The 24841-nt window shown below is 42.5% G+C and overlaps 1 protein-coding gene across 7 annotated transcripts in view; it reads right to left on the reverse strand.

Moving 5' to 3' along the window:
• Window positions 1-24841, reverse strand: part of myt1lb (myelin transcription factor 1-like, b) — a gene marked incomplete at its 3' end in the record, with an annotated part of 74005 nt that overhangs the window by 36343 nt on the left and 12821 nt on the right. For all 7 annotated transcript variants that reach the window (XM_079573911.1, XM_079573910.1, XM_079573912.1 and 4 more), the window contains exons 2-4: window positions 17889-17993; window positions 13000-13045; window positions 11283-11316 (exon numbers count right to left, since the gene is read on the reverse strand). In XM_079573911.1, coding sequence (XP_079430037.1) covers window positions 11283-11316; window positions 13000-13045 — 80 coding nt within the window. In that variant the 5' untranslated portion in view covers window positions 17889-17993. The remainder of the gene's footprint in view (window positions 1-11282; window positions 11317-12999; window positions 13046-17888; window positions 17994-24841) is intronic.

Genomic DNA, 24841 nt, shown 5'->3' on the forward strand with positions numbered 1-24841 from the left:
GTATTCTGAACATGCCTCACCAAAACAGGAATTCAGAAAGAGATGTTATCAATATCTGTCTGATCATTTTAACAGATTGATCTTTTGTTCTTTAAAACTAATCTCAAATTTAAACTATGTGATGAATTCAAAATTTCCTAAGTAGCAAGAGCAAGAACATGGCTTCAACCTTTAGCTTGTGATGCGATGCAAAAGTCTTATTTGAAAACTTGATATTTGGACCTTCTTTGTGTACATGATTACATTATTTATTATATAGTATTTCTCGTTTGCTCTGATTTGAATAAAACCTTCCATAAAGGCGGAACAATGGCTGACATACTGTAACTGCAAAATATATTGTGATATTGTTGCCAACTTAAGACAAAAACAGCAGGTTTTTTGTATCTGCGCAATAGCCCAGGGTTTCGGTCACTGTCCACATAGCGCTGGGCCTGCCTGAGCGCCATGAGTTCGAGGCTCTGACAGTTTGGTGAAAGCTGGACAGTTAGTAAGTCAGTAAGATTAAGGGAAAAAATGACATAAACAATGAGCCCTGTCAATCAGAGCATATATTTGTGGCGAGGGTCTGAAGTGTTAATGAACGGAGCAGTAAGTTCATCAGTCTTATCTCTTGATTAGTGAGTCGCACACGTCCACAGCGACGACAGCCGGCCGAGAGCGCTATCACATGTATCAGCCGTATGACACATGTATGCTAGCGTAATTAGCTTTGCACCGCGGCGTTCTGAGGTGACAGTGTTAACCCATCCATCATTGCCTCTAATCATTCGTCGGTGGAGTGTGGGATGTAATTGCAGAGTGCTAGGCAACGACAGGCTTCACAGGTAAAAATAGTTGTGCTGGCGTGCGAGAGGTGCGCATGTGTTTGGCATGTGGCGGTGCGTGCGCGTGGGTGGCAGAGTGCGTAAGCTGCGCATGTGCGTGTGCGCGACGCCGAGTGTTGTGGTAATGAGATCTAGTTAGGGATGCTCCGGAGTGTCTTATTAACAAATAATAACAGCACTCCTTTGTTTTTTACCTCTCCTCCCATCTATTATTCACACCTCACAGATTTACTCATGATTCATTTATAGCAGCATCTTGTGCAACCTAGAAACTAAATGTCACCCAAAACATCACTATCAGATGGTGCGAGGGTCTGCTGCTGACTACGTGTGTATGAGCTTTTAATTCTACTTGAAAGTCCCCTCTCTAATTTGCTTACGGTATTTATAATCCATGACATTTAGAAGATTGTGTTGGGGTCTTCAGATGAACAAGGCAATTGGTGATGTGTTTCAATCAGGACTTCACAATATAGGCCCATATGACAATTTCTTTTGCAAGATTAGCTGACGCAATATCTAGGCCACAACAAACCCAAAAAATATTGCAATAACGCTTTCATCTGACTGTGACTTTTCCTTAGACAGAATTAAAATGTATGTCCCGTTAAAGTTATAATCTTCCCAATTGAGCTCTGCTGTATTCAGCCTTGTTTGGGTCTTGATTTATTCTTTGTTAAATTTTGAGTTTGACCAGAAAAACAAAACAAAACTTCGCATTAGTTTCGAAACACAAGAGCTTGGTTTGTTGGATGCAGCATTATTGTGTTGGTATAAATCATCTAAATGCTTTCCCCAGATTGATTTTTGTGGATGCCAGATTATATCCTCAGCAACAAAACTGATCTTGGTGGGCATTAGTTATCAAGAAGATCCAAAAAAAGGTAATGACTAGACCTGAATAGAAAATACAGATGATTCACAGGCCAAGGAATGACTCATGTTTCGTGAGAATGCAAGTACATTATTCGGAATCCAAAATTCTTATGTTCAAATATAGGGTACCCTTGTAGAGTAAGGTCAGAAAAATGAAATTGCAACTGCAAGAGTTCATTAAAAGTAAGCTGCCTTTTTCTGTTTACCCAAGAATGTGTGGGCGCTTACAAATGCTTCAGCAAACCTCCGTGCACAATTTAGTCTGAAAGCGCAAAGCAACATTTCGTCATTTTTAAGTGGAATGGGAAAATGACTGCTTTATTTCTGTAGCAAATGCTATTGAAACAGATGAGCCACATATTGACTGTCAGATCAGTGTCTAGAAATGCAGTGAGGCCATTCTGCCATCGCATGTTTCCTGTTGCGAACGCGCCATGACGCCCTGTGTACTTTAGCTGGATTCTCTTTCCACCGAAATTGCCGGGTTAGAGAGGAGCACTCAACCGGGAATGACTGCTCTACATGTGAAGTAGTTGTGCGTGTGAGCGAGCATTAGAGAGACCATGTAGGTGTGACTGTCCTCGTGTGTTTGTGTGAAACTGTGCGCGTGAGACTGCCCTTTCGCTTCTCTCCCAGTCCAGGTGAAGAGAGGCTATAGGCTCCATTCAAGTACCCTTAAGCCAGCCTGGCAGCACTTTAGCCAGATCGAGGTAAACTTACAGTGCACCATCTGCCTTAGCCGTAAACACTTAGCCGAGCATCAGACCGCAGCCACAAGTGGTTTGGCTCCAGCTGCCGGCAACAGCACTCTCTGCACAGGCATATCCATGTCATGTCCATGAGAGTCAAAGCTCAACGCTGTGCACAGTGGCTAACAGCATCACTGGCGGTAAGTTAGAAGTATCTAAAATCAAAAAAGACATCATACCACTAAAACTAGTACATGGAAAAATAAGAGTTTGTAAAGATGTTCACTTGTAGTTCTGTTATGTCCGCAACAAGCAGCACAAATTCAGCAGCCACTACATTCCCACGCGTCAAATGTACGTGGACTCAACAACGCAACGTGCTAGTACTATATAAACCGGGGTGTCTAGACGTTTTTCACTGAGGTGCTACATACAGAAAAATATACAAACAATTGGGCTGCACTCAATAGAGGTCAGACATATAACTTCGCCTCTATTGTATTAAAGGGACTATACAGAGTTTAACATTTTTAAAACTAAGTATTTTCCTCCCCCTACATGTTCCAGCCATGTCCTAATGTGTACAATGAGCTCAGACCTGTTCACCACAACTGCTTCTAAAATCCTACACTGTCACTCAAAACGGTGTTAATTCAAGTGCCGTCATGCACGAGCTTAAAGGAATAGGCCACCGTTTTTATATACAAAGATATGTTCTTACCTCACTTTAGTCGAGTTAATATATCCCCGTCTGGTCATTGTCCGCGCGCTCTGTCACGCAAACGGAGCACATACGCAGCCTCTCCCATATGTGACATAGCTCCGAAAAAGCTCACGATAGAAGCTACCAAGCTCTTCCACGTGTTCCCTATTTAAATAAAGTTACGTGAAGTGTTTTCATGCGAAGTATATTTACACAGAAATGTAACGTGTCGATTTTATAAGCAAATAAAAAGGGGGACTATATTGTGAGGCGTAATGATACGAGGAGCACAGCGTCCGCGTAGTAACTCCTAAAGACTTCCCCCGCTCACTTCCGTCAATAACCTTTAGGAGTTACTGCGCGGACGCTGTGCTCCTCGTATCATTACGCCTCACAATATAGTCCCCCTTTTTATTTGCTTATAAAATCGACACGTTACATTTCTGTGTAAATATACTTCGCATGAAAACACTTCACGTAACTTTATTTAAATAGGGAACACGTGGAAGAGCTTGGTAGCTTCTATCGTGAGCTTTTTCGGAGCTATGTCACATATGGGAGAGGCTGCGTATGTGCTCCGTTTGCGTGACAGAGCGCGCGGACAATGACCAGACGGGGATATATTAACTCGACTAAAGTGAGGTAAGAACATATCTTAGTATATAAAAACGGTGGCCTATTCCTTTAATATAGAAGCTGCAGTTACGCATAAGACCTGAGGTGGCAGTAGTGAGTATAAAATGACGAACTTGCATCTAGCCCCTTTATAGTTAGCAAATTCAATAATTGAATATGCTTTAAGTAAAAAAAACAGCCTTCATCACAGCTTTCTATTAATGTGATTTTCATTTATTTTATATATATTCAATTAAAGCAAAAAATATCTATATTATATGTAGAATTTGCAGCGGGCCAATTAAAAGTGGGCCGCGGGCTGCAGTTGGCCCACTGGCCGTAGTTTGGACACCCCTGATATAAATCGAGCGGCTAATGACAGACAGCGCAGTTTAGCTAAAGCTTTACGCAGTAGCAGAGCATTTCCAAACTTGTGCGTCATGATGGGTCAGGTGACCACGGCGCATTGCCATGGATACACGCAGCTTGAAGAAATACGCCGCTTTTCTGTCCATCTCCGTTTGTGTCCAAAAAACTACCTTAGAAAATATTCATTTTAATTACAGATAAGAGAGCTGATACTTGGAAGGTTACGCATTTTCATGAAGTGGTACTACTTTGTGAGAAAAGTTCAAGAACCACTGGGCGAGTACAATTAACTTAAGAATTTTGTCCCATGAGGACTCAAATCAATACTTCCTTTATCATTGCCATTGCCATGCCCAGATGAATGGTGAATAAATGAACAGCATCTACTGCGTCAAATCAATGTAATTACTGAGCATGTGAAAAGAAAGCAAGCTTTAGAGTTTTGAAGTCAACCCACAGTGTATTTCTTTCTAAACCTTTCTTTTAAATAGTTAAGTGTTCATTTTTTCTGGTTGAATATCGTCACAATTAAAAGTCTGATGAGAGTGATGCAAAGAAATTGTTCAAATCTGGTCTTATCCACATAACTATGATTTTACATATTCATGAGTCCAAAATATAAATCATATAAGTCAAATATTATTAAATATTAAGTATATTCTTTCTTTGATTATGTGAGCTTTTATGTATGTCATGAAAGCGCTTTTTGAATCAGTAGCCCTAACAAAAATGATGCTTGACTGTGTCCGCCTCAGCCCAGGGCTCCGACAGTGGCGACCCCCGGCTGCTGTTGAGCGGCACAAGCCCAGCGCCTCATTGTGCCACTCTGCTGGTTCCTTGCTGCTCTCATATCAGCCTGAGTGCTTTGAGAGGATGACATAGTGGAGACATGACTGTACGTGTGTGTGTGTGTGTGTGAGGGAGTAAATAGCATCCAAACTGTAGAGATGGCATTTAAGTGTCTTCCCTTAGCACTCCGATAGCACTGCAGGGCCATTTGTGCGTGTGCTTGTGAGCCTTGTGTTCCCCGTGTGCCGCTACAGATGTATTTTCGAGCGATTCGTCCAATAATCTCCTCGCTCCCACTCGGCTCACCCTCTCTACCTTTCCGCTCTGATCCGCTCCTCATTCATCATGCCTCTCTTCCTGTCCTCCTGCCAGAGGTCTTTGGTAAGGTGTAATTTAGCTCCTGCTGTTCTCTAATTTGTGCCTTAGTCAGGAGGGGCGTGGCTGGCCCCCTGACACCATGGTTACAATCTGTCAATCATTTCCCACAGCCAGGAAATTGCGTTCAAAGCGAGAGTAATTATTAAGTCTGCCCTGTGTGGGTTGAATTGAACGCCCTCCCCGCGTGGCACAGAGCGATATAGACGAGGAAGACAAGGCCGGGCACATATGCATGGTATTTATTGTTATAAGAACAAGGTAAGGGCTTTCCTCAGCTCACCTCTGTCTCATTAAATATCTGCAAGCTGTCTCCACATCCGCCTTCAAACTGTATTTTTATCCCTACAGTATTGAAGTTGTTCACAACAATTCTATCATCTATCATCTAAATAATTGTATTGAGCTACTATTTATGTTATTCCACTGTTAAAGTTATACATATTATCATTATCTTATAGTTTTATCAAGAAGGCATTCAAAGACCTCACATGCTAATTATTATTTGAGTTTACCTGAAACAGTGGAATGCAGTAGCAGCTTCAACTCAAGTCAAATGCATCTGGAACTGTAGGTAAATGCTGCTTTGTATGGTCTAAATAGTAGTGGATTCAGCAATTTGTATAAATGGAGACTGGAGCTTCAGAATGCACTGGAGTAAGGACATCAATTTTCAAGCTGCCTTGTGCCAACATTTGCTTATAATATCCCTTGCCATTTTACATTAACGTCAGCTACAGTTGCATGTTGACAGTCCCTCAGTCAATCACCTATATCAACAGTGACTAATGTGCAGCAGGCTGCCAACAACACCTTGTTACAAACAACTGACCTATTCACCTTTGTGTAACAGCAGATAAGTCAAAATCAACAAGACTTCTCGCTACTGCGAGGAGAGAAGTGAGTACAACCACTTTCAAGCCAGTTTATCGTGTTTGATACGGCTATCTGTCACAACAAAATGAATATCACAACACTATAACAAAGATTGATTTAAACTTCAACAAAAAAGATCAACATGGCAGTATACTGAGTTATAAATGTATGTTTAAGCAGCATTTGGAGGCAGGCTAAACAGTAACATAGAGTGCATGCTGAATACATTCAATACATTTGCTTTGATCAATGAAAGGATGAAAAGACTTTAACTATGTTTTTCTTATTAAAGGGTTTTATTACTTGCCTGGAAACCAGAGTCATCGCTGTACCAGAGATTGAGCCTGGTGACCGTAGCATCAACTCCATTTCCATAGCGGTACATACGCAAGCAAACAGGAAGTGGAGTAAACCAATCAGCTTTATGAGCGGAGTTATAAGCGGTTTTGAGTTAATATTCGCTCAGGATTATGAATCAAAAAACTCACCTACTGTCGATGTATCTTTGGTCATTTGCCACAGATTAGAAAAAAGCTCACTCTCAGCCGTAGATTGTTATTGAAGGGACTTCCGCATCCCATGAGTGATACTGCTCAAAAAAAAACATGTGACCGCAAATAAACAGATCTGATTGCACGGGCTCTTTAGAGTTTAGAGTAGAGGGCGTGGGTCCCAGACTGATATCCCTGTGTATAAAAAAAGACAGAAGGATATCATTCTAGTCACCAGGCTATTGTATTACACCTATTCGATATACTATGTTCGTAGAGCGAGTGAACTACGACAGCATCGGCACACAGTTTATTGTATAACTGGATAAACATTTTTAACCCTCAACACAGATGCAGACACAGCTAATCCAGGACCGGAGATATGTAATTGGTGCTAGGTTATAGTCTACACAATTGTCTGTAAAAACACAGCCCTATTTAACTGCGAGCCCAGCCGAGCCCCCAGTATGTGGATGTCTACTGAGTCTTATGGCATGCGCAGGGCCTGTGAGGCTATTCAAACATTCAAAGGCTGCGTGTGAAGCAGAGAGAGGTGGAGGATATGGATGGTGCGCTGGCGTCTGAGGGGGAGAAAGAGGAAGGGGAAGCTAATTAACATATTAATGACCCCACCTTCCTACAGCTTCTGTCGGATAGTCCAAACACTTTGATAAGTATGCAAATGAGAGCTGCACCATCTGAAGAGGGAATTAACGCTGCCACAGACAGCTCAGAGAGATGGGAGGGGTAGCAGGCAAAAAGGAAGGTAGCAAGGAAAGGAAGGTCTGGCAGAGGGAATAGGAGGCGAGGCGATGACATTAGAAAACATTAGGATGGCAGAAAGGAGAGCTGATGAACTGATATCCTCCTGTTTGTTTTTAGACCTCTTTCATTACCTTTCCTCTACACTAGGACTAGTGTATTAGAAGAAATGAATCTCACTTTTATTTGAGTTCTCTGCAGTGCCCAGCCTAATGTCAGCGCCATAAGCCCTGTGGCGATGTGCAGAATGACTGCAGAGGATAAGGCCGGTGGGTATACAGAGTGGGGTGAGGTGGGCAGCACAGGGGAGCGACCCTGAGCAGAGAAGGCCAAGTCATTATAGGCAGACAGATCTGTGTGCTTCCATCATGGAGAGAAAGGCGCTAATAAGAAGAGCAGAGTGTTCCCATGTCTGAGACAAAGGGAATAGGAGTTAGGATGTAGGAGACTCCTCTCTCTGTGAACAGCCAGGGATTCACCCACACACTCATCACGTTCCACAATTATGTTGAATAATTAAAACGTTTCATTAACTTGATCATTTCCTGTTCAGCCATGTTTCAGCTGTGACACTGGCGATTACAGCAGAGCTGCACGGCCCTCTCGTCTCGTCGGACAGTGGGACTGTGGACAGCCTTATGTCTTCAGTATGGCAGAGAGAATCTGACAGGGGAAAAATGAGGGGCTTTCGCACTTATCCACCTTACTTAACTGTTCTCAACACTTCAGCACCAAAGCACACAGCTCTGACAATGCAGTCTACGTGCTCAAGGTGAGTCTGTGCAAATCTGGATTTGGTTTCCTTGGATTCTTTAATGAATGCAAATCAGACAGTGAATAGTTTACCTCCAGATGTCAGCCCGAGGCAATCAAACCTCCAAATCTTCACTTATTGATAGCTTTTACATAGTGTCCAATTAAATAAATTTGCCCATGCACACAGAAATAATTTAATTCCATAAAACTAATGACTATACGGCCAACCAATTTGCATAAGTAATACAACTCCACTTTACCTTTACACTTTACTGCTATTCAAACATCCTGTATGTCTGTAAGGGCAGTGAAAGATGTCCCTCTGAACATACCCAAATATGACATCTGCATGTCGAATCTCTGATCCTTTGTTGTAAATCTGGGGGAATCTTCCAGCAAAACTATAATTAGTAAAAGCCTGTGCTGTCCTAGTTACGTAAGAAGACTCCTTTTGTCTTGCGAAATTGGATTACCGCAGGAAGAACCATTCATTTATAAAAACGGGGGAGAGAGACATTTTTATTTCAGTGTTCAGCACTGTCTGGTGTGAAGGCATTCTGCCCTACTGAGCTTACATACACATGATATAGTCCTAAATAAGCATGATTAGCATTGCAGACAGTAAATATGCAAATGAAAATGGACAGATATGGAGGGCAGTGTTTATGTGTGATCTGTGCCGAGTGCATCTCCATCTGACTGCTGCTGTGAGCTTACAGTGATACTGAGGGCTCTGCTGGAGACGTCTTCATACTTTTTACATTAAAGACATTCAAGCATGTAATTGGAGTGGTGACTAGAATGGAAGCCCTCATGTTTTGTCTTAGGCATCATGCTGCAGATTCAAACCCCAAGACTTGACCAAACTCATATGTTGTGATCCAATGACCAAAAGCAGTCTTCAATAGTTTATGCATTTAAACATTTCAAACTGTGGTTTACTCTGATACATTTTAACATGAACACATCAGAATTTGGGAACAGTCTTTTCCTCCTCTACAATCCTGTCAAACTATAACTTGCATGTACTGTATATAATGTCCATGCACACTCACATAGACAGCAGCGGTGCCTATCTGACCCAGGCAGCACAGCGGGCTCCATGCAAAGTCAAGCGTGTTTGTCCTGAAGACGATCAGCTCTCCGGGGAGGGAGGCCATCGAGCAGCATTATCGACATTATAGACGCCTCGGCCTGGAGATAGGCTTCCCATCGATCGGCTGATTAATTACTATCTGCAGGCGGCAGGAGTGAGAGAGGGGGGAGAGAGGAGCGGGCATGGAGAGGTAAGAGGCGGGGAGGGAGCGAGGCACTGCTTTGGAAATAAAGGATGAAGAGAGCAATGAGTGAGAGGAGGCTTTACAGTCTATGGATATCAGCTGAAGGCCACGGAGTAATCCTCCAGCTGGAATCATATTTATTGATGTATAGGTAGACAGGAACCCTTATCTTAGCCCCAACCATCCCCGTATACACAGCCAAGGACAATCAAATTCACACTTTTCCAGAGTGAGAACAACTCGCAAAGGCGTGCAGAGGGCACAGGAGCCATCCTCATGTTCAAATGTCACTCTGTTTGAATTACATTAATATACAGTATTATAATAAGGCCAAACATGGTGTCCGGCAAAGCGGTCCAACTCTAGCAAAACACTTTATTCATCCATGAAGCGTGATAACCATGTCAAAATGGAACAAAATACGACCTCAAGAATGCCAATATAAATAATGTATATGAATTAGGGTTGCACAAATCTGATTGTAATAATGTTCTAAAATCCGGACTCAGTTCACAGTGCAAATCCTAAACATGTCCAGGAGCATTAGCATTGGAGAGAAGAATGAAATGTCAAGAATCACATTCATAACTTGTTTACAAGGTTTTAAACATAACAAAGCACCACAGACATAAGACATTCGCTGTTTAAAAATAATATAGTACGGCTTATACAATGGCAGTTCAGTTTCAAAGCTGCGCTGCCCTAACATCGTCTGAGCAAGTAGAGACAGCCAGAAACTACAAATGTCAAAAGCAGAGGTGACTTGAGGCCTATCATCCCCATCAATCTACCGTTTAGGTTCTGAAACCACATGCAGTTAGAATCTCCTTCAGGCTTTTCCCAACGGGGTCACAGCAAACCTCACAACTCCCAAGCTTTTCCTCAATCAAATATGAAACAAACCTCGCTATCCATTTATCCAGGCTTGGGACTGACACCAAATGAGGTACAAATTTATCTTTTCAGCCTCTAATGGCATTCTGTTAAAAAGTAATTAACTTCGATTGAGGAAATTTTGACTTCAATAGTAAAATTATTCATAATCACACACACACGCGCGCACACACACGCAAAAATCACAATCGATCTGATCTCAAACTTGTGTTACCTTCCACCCACACAACTGCGCCAGAAAGTACGAAGGCTCTAGGCAAAGACGGAAGACTTGTGCAGCATTGCTAATGAACTGATAATTGGCCATCATGCTAAACATCATCAAGCGCAAAAGACAAAAGCAGAATAATTTAGCTCGTCTGGTTTGAAACATAAAAGAAAGCACTGTCTTCAATATTTAATCGCTGTGAATTGGAGTAACATAAAAGTATCATTTAAAACTGTGTTGAGTTAGGGCCAGAACTTTTTTTTTTTTTTTTTTCACTCACTGAGGGCCACTGAGGCTTTATTATTTTTGTACTAGCTAATTGTTTTTTTTCGAGCAACTAATTGTGTGGTCTTTGTGTCTAATTCCCAATATGAGACCGTCGATTTACTTTTAAGTACAGTGATCTATTCAATATACAGTATATGGTACGCCTCGACATATAATAGTGTAAATGCACAAAAGAATGACGATTTAAATGTTAAAGAAATGTAGCGCCGTCACCAAAATGGGCTTCTTTCATTGATTGCTGCTGTTACAGGGCTATGAAACAGTGCTGAAATAGCCGAGACGAGTGGCTAGTTAAAGTGACAGGTGATCCAGGCAATGTTTGACTGACTCTGTCTCGGCTCTAAGAAAATAACGGGGACGATTTGGAGTATGTGTGTGTGTGTGTGTCTCCCTCTCTGTTGTTCGCGTGTGCGCTCCTTTGTGTATTGTGCAGCTGCGCCGCTATGTGTGTGTGTTTGTGTGCACTTTTTCCAATCCCACTGACCTGAAAAGCTCCGTTAATGCTGGATCCACAGGCACTGAGCAGGAGAGAAAGGGAGAGAAAGAGAGACACGTATTATGCAACAGGACTGGCTGCGGCCTGGTATACAGTACATCTCTGTAGATGAGACCAAAAAACCTTTTTACAATAGGCTGTGACATGATTCACAGCAATGTCAATTAACAGCAATGGAGAGATTAAACTCATTTAATGCAGATCAAATAAGTTTTTATCATTTCAATGTCTGTATCTAATATTTTTACTAATGACCATAGGATAAAAGTCAGTGAGCAATGATCCCTCCAGCTGTGGTAATGAGTATACTTAAAGAAAATTCTACTTTTTCAGGCTTTTAAACGTGTAATAATATTTTTCTCTCATCAAACACATAGCTGGAGTAGGAGTTCATTCAAACAGTTTTGAGTAATCCTGAACAATCCTGATTGTTCAGCCGATTTTTTCAAAGCCTATAGAGCTCCCCCAGACTCGTTCTGCACTCAAATCACATTAATTGCAGCGCCATTTACTTGATAGCATGCCATTGGATAAAAACGGTGACTTGAGTTTTATTTGTGCCGATTGTAATTCCCCCTGCTGCCAGCGGAGGGTGCTCCACACAAGAAACAAGATGCAAAGAGAGCAGTCCTTAGTGCTAATTCTACATAGACATTATTTTACAGAACAAGAGGCAGAGAAACAAGGTTTAGGAGCCACATGATACAGTGTGTCCACTTTAATGTTGACTACAGAACCTCATAACACTCGTCTTAACTGAGCACATTTCCTCCAGATCGGCATTACCCAAATCTAAAAGCTTCTTGACCTGAGAGTTTACAGCCTTTTGACCTAAGCTCTTTCCTCGTTTTTGTTGTCACGTGTTTAGCATTTTTGTCACATTCTCATGGCGTTTTCGTCACATTTTATTGGTGCGTGTTTTCATCACGTTTTTGATGCATTTTCGTTACATTTTCATCACGTTTTCATTGTGTTTTTGTCAAATTTTCGTCAAGTTTTCGTCAAGTTTTCATGGCGTTTTTGTCATGTTTTTTGGTGTGTTTTTGTCACTTTTTGTCACGTTTTTGTCACATTTTTGTCAAAAAAAAATTACGTTCTCGTCACATTTTCATGGCGTTTTCATGCGTTTTTTGTCACGTTTTTTGTGTGTTTTCATCACATTTTTGTTGCAATTTAATCCCTTTTTTTGTCACGTGACAAAAATGTGGCAAAAACCACTAAAACTCCACAACAAAAACAAGGCAGAACAGGTTTGTCTTGTAGGCCTTAGCTCTCAAATGAGCCTATAGAAGAAGAAGAAGAAGAAGAAGAAGAAGAAGAAGAAGAAGAAGAAGAAGAAGAAGAAGAAGAAGAAGCTTTTCTATTTGGTTAAAGGTTACGGTGGGGGTGAAGGGGTTAATAATGTTTGAGGGCATTATTGTGTGCCAAAACCCTTTGCATCTTTAATGTCTGATTCAGAGTCTTGAGAAAGCTACATACAGTCTATAGCTGCTTTCATTGCTGGCTCTCATTGTAGCCCAGATTTCATTAAGTGTGGGCTGTGATTGTGTGAGAGAAGCCAAGTGAAGTGTGACTGGATTTGTGCAACCGCGTGTGCACTGTGTAATATATATTGAATTTGTGTGTGTGTTTTTGTGTGCGTGTTGGGGGAGTGAAGGTGACCCTGCCTGTGTGCGCTGTGGGTTCGCTGTTTTTGTGAGGATACCTTTCGAGCGTGTGCGATGGCGCTTATCGTCTGCATCCACCTCCATCTGCGGAGAAGCCACAAACAAGCTGTTAAACACTCAGCACACAGCGCGCCCAAATGAGCTTTCATTTAGATGCATGTTCGCGCAGGTTCACGCCACTCCTGGCCTTTGTCAAACAATGCAATTTACGCCTGATGTTCGCAACACTTAAATCTTCTCAGATGAGCGTGACTGACAGACTGAGTGGCATTATCAGAGTATATGATTAAAGCAGTGTAAAATTCTCTTCCTCTTTGTTCTAAATAAACTCCGCCGGAAATAATTGTGCAATTGAGTCTTTAAGCACGAAAGGAATGTTTATGGGCATCAAAAGCTAGCTCTTACTGATATTTGATTAGGCTGAACCACTCAAGTTTCACACATGCAAGAACCTTTTCTATGAACTCGACCTCATTTCTTGAACTAGACAAAATGTCTATTTGTTTCAGCACAATCTATATCTACGGCGGTCTCCTCTCTTTCGCAGAGCCATCTGACAAAAAGCTGTACGAGTGCCCAAAACATGCAAATACTTCTTACTTCTTATTACGTGAGGATATGGGATGCGGGAGAGAGATTGTGATAGCTAGAAACAAGTGGAGGCTGCAGCCAACAGGTTACAGTAACTGTTACAGTACAGAAAACGGCACCCCAGGTTTATCATGTTGAGAATTTACCCCGAAACTAGAAGAATACGCCCCATTGTAAGTTTTTGTAGACGGCATTTCATTTTTTATAGGCAATTCATATAAACCGCATAAAGCACTTGAGCTGATTTGTCATAATTAACAGAAATGTATTGTCTTTAGCTGCAAATGGAACGTAAACGCTCGAGAAGTGGGAGTCATCAGGGACGACGCTTCATCCAGCTAAAACAAAGAATTTTGTGCCAACTGTAAAAACTTTAAAATTCATCAGAAATACAAGAATGTAACACCCACACTATATTGTGATTGACAGATGCTTTCTGGGCATGTATTGCAAACCGCGCACAGCACCGCACATTTCAACAGATGAAGAAAATGTGAAGCGCAGGAAAAGAAAAGAAAAGTATAATCTGTTTTTTGCAGTCATTTAACAAATTAAGAGCAAAACGCAAAAGTTTTGAGCTCCATTTCAACACGAAAAAAAAAAAGGTTTAATTGAAGAATATTATAAACCATGTATAGATATGTCTGTCAAATTCGTCTTGGCCCTCCTGTTCACACTAATAAGATTTGCATGATATCCTCGCCTTCCATCATTTTATTTTCCTCCCGTTGAAACATTTATGGGTCTTCATAAAGAAACACACCATTAGGACCGAGAGGCCTGTACAGTACGGTAAGTGTGCCGTTAATAAATCATGCTTAATAAAAACAGACATCATCGGGCCGCGGCGCGTCAGAGTCCAGTGAGCATGAATATTTAGAATGGGACATCCGCAAATAACAGAGTGACACTCAGCGCATTCCAAGTTCTTAACAATTTATGACACACAAGTAGGGGCTAAAAACTCCTTTACATGTATGGACTGCAGGTCAGAGGGCTAACCCCACTCAACGTTGCTCTTTCATCTCATGTTTTTTAACCAGGACTTTGTCATTTTAGAGCCTTGGTAGATATGCTTTTCCTGCTCCAAATCACCTGGGTAGTGTCACTTTTCCGCAATAGCCATTACAAACCTAAATGACCTCACAGTGTAGTGTTTCTTCCTCAAAGGACACCGATTCCTTCTTTTTGAAAGGTACAGTTAATCAAAGTCTATTTCATACTTGCCAAGACACTAACATACAATAAGGCTGTATGAATATGGAGCAAAGAAACAAGCAGAAGAGAAAGAATAATTGCGGTGATTTATGCAATCAAGATCCGGTTAACGGTGCATATGTTAAGCACACCCAGTTGCATTAACATTTGAGAGAAGACTGAAATATGAACTACAACTAATATATGAACTACAAGTAATATGAACTACAACTAACACTTATTTCAGACCACAAAAGAAGACCCCAAAGAGACAGGATATTTACCAACACTGACCTGGTGATTAAAATATTTACAAAGCCCTTGTAATAGTTCTGCCTTAATGACGTTAATAACAAGTCACAACTCCAGCAGCAGCAGCGGGAGAGGCAGCAGGCTTCTCTTTCCGCTCAGAGATGCTTGTCAGTGTCAGGCGGGGGGAAAACAGGCGCACCATATGTTGGAGGGCCCTTCGTATTCTGTCTGTTTTTCCCTATCATCCTAATGCACCTCCTGGGGAAATGTCAGCGCTATAATGAAGGTGAGCCTGCTTACAGCGGATTAGGAGGAAGCCCACTCCTCCTCTGTCTGTGTCAATTAGAGCTCAGATCAATGGCGACGCGGGCCCAGGTGAATCACACAACACACGCGCGGCACACGAGAGTCGCACACATGTTTCTCACCTGACTCGTACCCGACGCCACCATTCACAAATCTGGATCGCTCCAAAAAAAAATTAACCAATGTCCAGCTGTTGTGCGGAACTTTTCTCTTGGCTACCTGCCGGACAGTGATGAGATGGTGAAAGGATGGAAACAGCAAAGTAATAGAGATAATGGCTGAAGATGCTTCTACAACCCTATATTTTTGACATGAAGTATCAAGAAAACAAAATGGGTTTTGACACGCTACCATGAAATAATTTGTGTCCTGCTTCCATGAGTGATTAGCATATAATTAACGCAGTTACCATATTATGCGTTTAGGCACCATGCTGCTTCCACCATATTCAGGGCCATCAGATTGGTGGTGAAAAGTGTACTGATCATCCAGGGTCCAGAGCAGGTCGAGAGCCCTCTAAGATGGTTTGTAAATAGAGCCTAAAATTCTGTGCTTACACCCCATATCCAACTACTATTTACTGCGCCGTAAAGAAGAAGAAGAAGAAGAAGCCCGCAAGAAGAAACAAAAGAAGAGACAAACCACCTTCAACTTTGAAATACCTCTACTACAATAGGATGACCGAGAGCCTTCGCAAACACTGGGCAGTAAAGGACAGTGGAACCATGACAGGGTTTCAACAAGGGAATAGGTAAACCTAGGGATGCACCGATCCGATACCGGCATCGGCCAGTTTTGGCTCTCAACACCATAAAAACATAACTTTTACCACCTAAATCTAAGTGAGCATGCTGCAGCGATTAGCATCAGTATGCTAAAGCTGCTAACTTAAACCAATTAAGGCAGGGAGGGACAGAAACTAACATTGAAATACCTAAAGTAACCTAATAAAATAAAATCGACCACTGCTGAAGCCAAGTGTTTGTATTTTAGTTTCAGAAATAACTGATCTCACATATTTGTAATGATCAGATCACTTCACTCGAGTTCTTTATATTAATGTAACCCAAAGCCTGTCATACACCCAAGGATATTAAGCGTAGAAAAGTCCAGTGATCCTTGTTAAATGTTTATCCAAGAGTTGATCAATAGATAACTGATCCGTAATATCATGACAATAAAACATGACTTTATTGACCTTAAAATGGAGAAAAGAGTCAATTACATTTTTCACTCAGAAGAAGAAACTTTTAAGAAAGTGGTATCAGTAAATATCGGGTATGGGCAGATAGTCAAACCCTAGTATCGGCATCGGTAGCACAAAAGCTGGATTGGCGCATCTCTAGGTAAACCAACAGGTGTTATCACTAGTTTGTCTTCACCTCAAAACAGGACACAGAAATGCCTTTAGACACTGACAAATACCAAGCGGAGACTCCCTTTTTGTCGGTTTGATGGTGAAAAATGCGTATATTATCCCGAACGAGGGAAAAGAAAAGCTGTGATTATTGTAATGTGCACAAGGCCTCTCTCTGTATGTTCCCTGTTTATCACTGAAATGCCGCTGATGGGGGAAGGGGCCGCTCAGACATCTGTCACAGCAATTCACGTCGTTATCACTTTACTTTGTTTTCACCTTGAAGTTTTTTCTTTTTTTTTTTTTGGAGGGGGGGGGATGCGTTTTAAGCATATGGCTCACAGCCCCACCCTCTGCCACACGCTAGCGCTCACATTACAATGATATTGTGTACAAGCGGAGCAGCGGGGAGCCACCGTGAGCTGCGCTGGCTCTGGCATTATCAAATTTCCCTGCAAACAGGTATTTACGCCATGCATCATCCCCGTGACAGTAAACATGTGTGCCAGAGCCGATGCTAAGTGTGTCTGAATTAGTGTGAAGGGCGGCCGAGATATCTATCTGAGTGGGAGAGAGAGAGAGAGAGAGAGAGAGAGAGAGGTACAAAAAATCTGGTGAGGGATTGGTAACTAGTATCGAGAATGGCTTTAGTAGATGACAGCAAGCCGCGCGAGGTCCGCTCAGGCGTGAAAAGCCGTGATGTGAATTCAATATGACGATTTATCAGCCCGTCCAGTGACGCCGGGCTGCTGCTTAGACCCAAGGGTTAAATTTAAACAGAGCTGTGATCGCAACCAAAGTGACAGCTACATAATTATATTCAACATATTAATTTGAACATGATAGATTTCTGTTTTTTTTTCTTTTTTCTTTCAGGGGCTGTATGTAAAGTGTTTCAACTGTGGGGAATAAATTAACAGTAAGCATTCCCACTGCACAGATACAGCAGGACAAAAAGCTTACAGTGTGAAAACCAATCTTGTCATTTTATGTGTCTATATTGTTTCATAAGCAGAAAAGTAGCTATATAAAATGTGCAGGCTAATGCTGGAGAGCTAGATGTTTTGGATGTCTGCTGAAGTGCAGGGCGACGTTTTAAGGAAATTGTGGGCTTTGGAGGAAATAAAATAAGTTGATATCATTGACCTTGATATCTTTAATACAACAATCCCAGTTCGGTGTGTATGTGCACTTCCATGGGCGATATCAAAGGTGTCACTGTACCTGATGTGATTTAGGTCGAGACAGTTCTTTGGTCCACACCTCTGCTCCCACAGTGGCGATCGGCTGCAGAGGAGAGGCTCACCACGCTTCCTCCAAACTCATTTTCTACACAGAAGGGGGAGAAGACAGAGAGCATGCGTCATTAAAAACATTTTCCCCAACAATCACATGCACATACAGCCCCGGCAGGATCAAAATCTGCTCTGCTCCTTTAACTCAGCCTCATGAATAGTCATATAGCATCAGCTATGCGGCACACGCCAAGCCCGCGTTGATTTCCGACATAACGACGGGTGCGTGTCGTGTGCGATAGGGTTGGCAACATGGGGTAATTAGCTAGATCTATCATCTTCTGCAGGAAGTGGGGACAAATATAGCTAATGATCCATGCTGCCTCCATGATTTCTCTCCTCCAGTCTTCATCCTTCGCTAAGCCAGAGGAGCAGGGGGAAGGGAGGGAGGAACACAGGAGCACGGCGATGTCCCACACCAAAACAGCCCAATAATGTGACTGCTAATAGATAACAATAGAGTGAGGACGAGCGTGCTACACCTCTCTGTTTCTCAAGTTCGGGCGCTGCTAATTGAGAAAATGCATGGGGAAGCGCAGATGAGGTGCTGATGGTGTATGGGGACATCACAAAGACTTAGGGCCCCCACAGGGAGACCAGCAGACGCCCATAGCACACACACACCCATACACACGCGCACAGAATCACTAACAGAGCTGTTCACAGGCGAGCTCAAAGCAGCTTAAATCAAAACAATAGTTGGTCCCTGAGGACTGACACCATCGCCGCACAGACCGCGCTCAAAGCCTGGTGCGTTATGTAAAAACGCATGTAAGCGGACTTTACTTTGAACCAGCAGGGGGGCTTTCTCCGCTCTCCAATACAGAGCCCTTATTGTCCACTCGCTTTGTACAATGAATAATAGACGCGATCGAGCCGGAAACAGGGTGCACGAGTTGTAGGTGATTGTTAACGCTACAGAAGGATATTTACATGAAGCGTCAAAGGCAAACTTGAGGACTGCTCAAACATCTTGATTCTCTCTCTTTTTTTTTCAATTTTGAAATACTCTCCTGAAAATAAAACATGGGCTGTCCCGCTGCATTCTGTGCTATAGCTTATACACATTAAACTAAGATACAAAATGTGTGCTATGGAATAAATTCAGCACAGGACAATGCAATAATTCAAGCAGCAAAGACAGATCACTTTTATCTATTATCCAAATAATTCTTCTAATTCTCTTTATTTTATTGTCCCTTTAGTAAATATAGTCTGGTTGGATCATACTTTCTGCCTGCTCAGTTGCAGAAGTTCAAGAGCATCAAGCAATTTGTTAAAAATGTTGTCAAACGTAATACAAAAAGACCGAATAGAAATCAAAGCTTTTCAATCATCATCATCTCTATATTCAGAACTAAATACAGATTTAGTCATAAGAAACTTTTAAGAAGGATTTTTTTAAAAATTTGGTAATAATAACCTGTTTATGTACAGTACATGAATGCAATTGTACAGTAATATAGCACATGCAACTGTGAAGTAAAATTCCCATGCATTGCGCACAAACAAGCACACACACGCAGAACTCTCCTACGCCCCTGGTCATTATAATCAGTGTGTAAGTGATGGCCCTGTCCTCTGATCAAGGTCTTCATGTGGCGACTGATGACAAATCTCAGCTCCCTGACTCCTCACCAAGACACAGCCACATTCCCCTGGACGGCGGGCGAGTCCCTCCAGTCTTCTATGTGCAACAGAGGGACGCGGGTAAAGCGCTTTGCCAACTATTGTGACAAAAGGTGGGTTTTTCACATTAGAGGAGTACAATGGGACAACTGTGCTTCAGCTACGTGTCGATCCACTAGTGAAAAGAGTAGACATAGCACCAAGGACAGTGCCTGTGGCCATGCAAAACGTAACAGAAGAGTAATACAGGAATCTTTCGCCGGAAAAAATGGTTCCCTACATACACGTACTGCAGGTGATGTTTGCTTGAAGGCTAATGCATCACACTCTGATACACTATGAAAATACTAAAGCGAATTATAATAAAACAGATGGATTAAAAAACTTCAATTGTATCTGACATAATACTTTTGAATGTATTCCTAAGTTATACATTTGGTGGAGGACAAAATAACAGATTGTGATTCTCTAGTATGACAATTGGAGGCAATGGTAAATGATCTAAAAATACTATAATTATGGTGATTTTCCCGTGATCCTTTATTTTCTCTTCTTTTCTCTTTAAACATCGTCTGACCTCACAAACCCGTCTGCTTATCAAGAAAATCCTGTAGTTGAAAACATGCTAAATCCATACATCCTCAGTGCTGTCTGAGACGTTGCATAGTAACCACATCTGGTGAGACACGGGTTGCCTGGGCGTACAGACGCTCCCAGCTCTTATACATCCATACACTGTATGCATGTGCACTACATCTATTCTTATCTTTCTCTTTTGATAAGACATACGTATATGGCCAATGAGCAGATTTCCTCACCCACCAGCCTACAAGTGTGTGTCTATTCCCTGTTGAATACAAAGGGGCAATGGCTGGCCTTTCTTGTGCTTCTCTATCTATCAAAGCCGAGGTACAGACTGTAAATAGCCTGGGCAAGCAGGCTGCTACTGTGCAATATCCAACGTTGATAAATCGGGTATTGTATGGTTATGTGCAGGACAATATGGTCGAGGCCTGTGATGTCTCTGACACACACTGTGTATGACAGGCATTTTAAACATGGCTGTCATATGGAAATACACATGGCACATGGTGACATGAGGCCAGTGCAAATAAGCACATTTTACATGAGACACACATGCCTTATTCATATAAGTCTTCACACGGCCTTCTCCTTTGGGCGCGGAGATGACTGGGGCTGCCTGACCTACATTCTGCAGATATGTACAGCAGAGGAGATGAAATCTTTCTGTGCTGCTGCTCTCTCCTCCATATCCTGTTGTCTTCAGAGCACTTCACTGCTGCCTGGACACACACGCACACACACAGGTCAACTGAACTGGATTTGTCTGAATGTCTGCGCTGTCTAGTAACAGTTTCAGGACATGGGAAACCATAAAGAACAGGGCTTAAAAGTGTGTGTCCAAATTCCTTTTGCAGAGCTGATGATGTTTGTCTATGGCTGTATTCTTTTGCTTCAGCCACAAATGGAGGCAAGCCAACTATAATAAGACAGCATTTAGATCAAACCTGCACAGCTTTATCCACAATAGAAGGGATTACAATGTGGCCAAGCAAACCCAGACCCAGCAACAATTACACCTCATACAGTAAAGTGTTACAGCAATGTAGTTTTCCAGTTATTCATCCCGAGACTGCAATGTGTCACCATCAAAAAGCTTTGAAGAAGCAATATAAGTCAAATGTGTGTCATCAATAGCATAACTCATCCTTCCCTATGCTTCAAAACCGAGTTTTAGAAGACAACGTAATTGGAAAATAACTAGGTCTGTGTAACTATTTTCTTTGATCGCAAACAGACGTCATTAGTTTGTTTTGAACATTTCCAAAGAACAGACACCAAAGAATACGTCCAAAATTGTAGCACGGTGCAGATACAAGCATTTCTCTAAAAGCTAAACCCTCCTTTAAATCCACAGTCGTCATTCTGGGAGTTGCCTCGTCTGTGAAAGGAGAGAGTGGGAGAAATAACATGGCGCGAACCACCGCCGCAATTACCCACAGTGGGGTAATCACGAGCACAATGCACTCTGGGTAGGCTGGCTGGGAGAGCGGGAGCAATACTCAGGTGAGGAGAAGCCAGACAGCAATCAGCCCAGCAGGAAGACGGTGAGCGAGCGCCGAGCAAAGGGCCATTCCTTTAATTTCCAAGGGAGAGTCGGGGCCTTAATTACTTGATGAGTCTCTTTGTCTCTCTCTCTTTCTTCCGCCGCTGTATGTGTGTAACGTGTATATGTGGCCCATTATGAGGCTGGGAAGAGTCCAATCAGCGCAGATAGCAAGAGCGGAGAACAACATTGTGGCAAAAGGGTTGGGGAGGGGGGGAGGTGATTTACGGCGGCAGAAGCCTTAACACCATCTCCGCAGCCCGGCAGCTACAGAGCGCCAAGGTCGAGGAGCGAGACAGGCAAAGACCTGAGAGGACCACGGACGCAAACAGGGCTGCGCCACCAGCACACCTGCAGGACATGACAAAACCCTGACCAACTTTTAAAGTTTTAGGGTGTTTCAAGGTTAAATCAGGGCAGGTACGTCCAGTCTGAAGATCATTGTCAAGCATAAAGCCAATAGAGACACCTAATAAGGTTTTGATGGAACTATAGTTTTCAAAATCCACCCACAATGCCATTTTTAAACTGCTTACGGTTGAAACAATACTATAATGTAGATCTCATAACTGAAGTTTCCTTTTACACAGATTTGGCTATTTTTCTTGTAATTTCAGCCTTTCGCAAAGTGAGCTGATACTCTGCATCTGTGCATTTGAGAGATAAGGCTCCATTCTTTCAAACGGAATGTGCATTTTCCAACATGGAAATTCTTTTAGCACATCAGATGGTGGTTTGAAGCTTTAACCTGACAAAAACAATGACGAGTGTTCATCTGGCTCGCTTAGACCTAGTGAAAGTATCAAATTCCTTTAAAAGACAGTACTATTGTAATATTGAAATATGGACCAAATAATCGGTGGGCAGAAATGAAAAAAAATAATAATAATAAAAACCTAATCGCATTTTTCCTGACAAGCATTGCTGCGATTACAATTGCAATTCATGTTTTAAAATGCAGTTCACAGTGCGCATATTAAATAAAATATGAACTGCTGTTTTATAACTGATAAATCCTTATCATGGAGTTTTTTTTGTCTTCAGTGGAAATTATGCTACATACAGTAGTAAATAACTGCAGCCTTTCTATTGGCTAGTCGCAACCATTGAAATTGCAATTGATGGTGCCCCCCATCGGATCAATCGCTGTAAGCCGATATCACTTTGATTTCTTAGTCAAAATGGAGCAGCAGATGAAAAATAGAAACAATTATTCATCTATAAATAGCATCCCAGTTTTCCAATAATCTCCAGGAAGAACAATGCCATTGCCGTTGCATTATTAGGGGCATGATTGGAGCGCTGTATGTGAAAAGGTCTGTACATAATACAGGAGCATGTATTTGTGTGTGCGCTTTGGTCGACTGTGTGTCTGATTGCAGCCAGGTCTCAATGCACTGATGAGCTCTATTGTTCTCTGTTCCCTTACCCACACGATCTGCGCTCCCCCCCCCCCCCCCCCCCCCCCCCCCCCCCCCCCCCCCCCCCGCCTCAACCTCCCGCCTGGCTACCACTGTCGCCCAGAATACCAAATGATGCAGTCTGCAGATAGATCGGGCTGTCTGTCATGTGACCCTACATGTCCCGAGGCTTTACCCTGGGATGACAGCAGGCACCATCTCCCCACACACACACACACACACACACGCACGCACACACGCACACACACACACGCACACACACACGCACACCCACACGCACGCACACGAGTCTCCCTTAGCTTGGCACGCCGTATCAGCGCAGACACACGCGCATTCATCGGGGGAGGCATGTGCGCACACTTGGGGCAAGCTAATGGGCATGCACACACAGCATCACTGCAGGGGAGAGAACCAGAGAGAGAGAGAGAGAGAGGGTGAGGAGGAGGAGGAGGAGAGCGAGAACACCACTGTACACACATGCTGTCGCTCGATTTCCCTCCTCGGTCATACACAGTCCTGCAGGCGAAATGAAAAACACTGAATATCCCCCCAATTTCATCCATCTGCGGCGCGCACACTCGCAGACACACATGGCGTCCTGTGGGAAGGCACCCCACCCCTGCTTTCTCACACAAACACATTCGTCACTGACAAGGCTGTACACAGTCACTGGGTATCCTGTGGCACCAAAAATAGACGCCTAATAGAATGCGATGGAAACGGTCTCCCCCCCTTTTCCTTCACTCAAACGGGACGTGCGACATCAACCGCCGTGTCAAAGACATGGGACAACACAAGGCTGCATTTGTTTCCATTTGAATGAATCATACTGTATTTCAAAATAGCTTCCCCTGAAGAAAAAAAAAAAAAAAGAAGAAAAAAAAAAAAAGCGGAAAGCATTCCCAAGAGGTGCGCGCTGCCAAAATAGTCCACTACTGGCCGGCTGTCGCAAAATGTTCAAAAGAAGCTCAGTTCTCCGGCACAGTTGTAGAGTCACTAACAGCACAAGCACTGGATCATTTTACTAATAAAGGCTGCGCTGTTCTGTAAACCTAGACTAACAACATAGGTGTCAAAAGAACCACCAGAATGTCTACTCCTCACGCTATGAATAAACCAAGAATTTATTCTCTAAACCTGTCTCCAAAATAAAGAACTGTGCAACTTTGCAATATTTCTTCAGCCAATTCATAGTTTCGTACAAACAATGAAGCGATTCACAGAGACGATGGAGCCACATTTTAAATAAGAGCTGTTTAACCAGAAAACTCAGATCAAGAAGTCAAAATCAATTGAATCTTCTCACAAAGCAGTTTACTTTGTGTGGTGGCTTTTCACCATTATTACCATAGAAAATCATCATTCAAAACGTGGAGAAGACACTTTGTTTTTGTTGTTATATATGGCTGCATTTGCACTGGTGGGAAACATCGTGCTACCCAGTGATCTCCAAGCTGTAAGTAGGACAGCATGTGGATTGGAGTTTTGGTGAAGAAAGTATGTTGTTTTTTTAGTGCTTCCCATTTATTACAGCTTAATGCTACAGTTTAGCATCAAGCTGTTTTCAGTGTTATTGCTTACTATGGATACTATATAGTGTTTGCAACAATGTGCCACACTTCAAAATGTATTATCATGACAGGCCCACTCAAAACTCTACAGTCTGAAGTACACATTTCACAGCTTTAGCCAACATGGAGGTCA

The sequence above is a fragment of the Gobius niger genome, assembly GCF_951799975.1.
Source record: "Gobius niger genome assembly, chromosome: 16".
Lineage (NCBI taxonomy): Eukaryota > Metazoa > Chordata > Actinopteri > Gobiiformes > Gobiidae > Gobius > Gobius niger.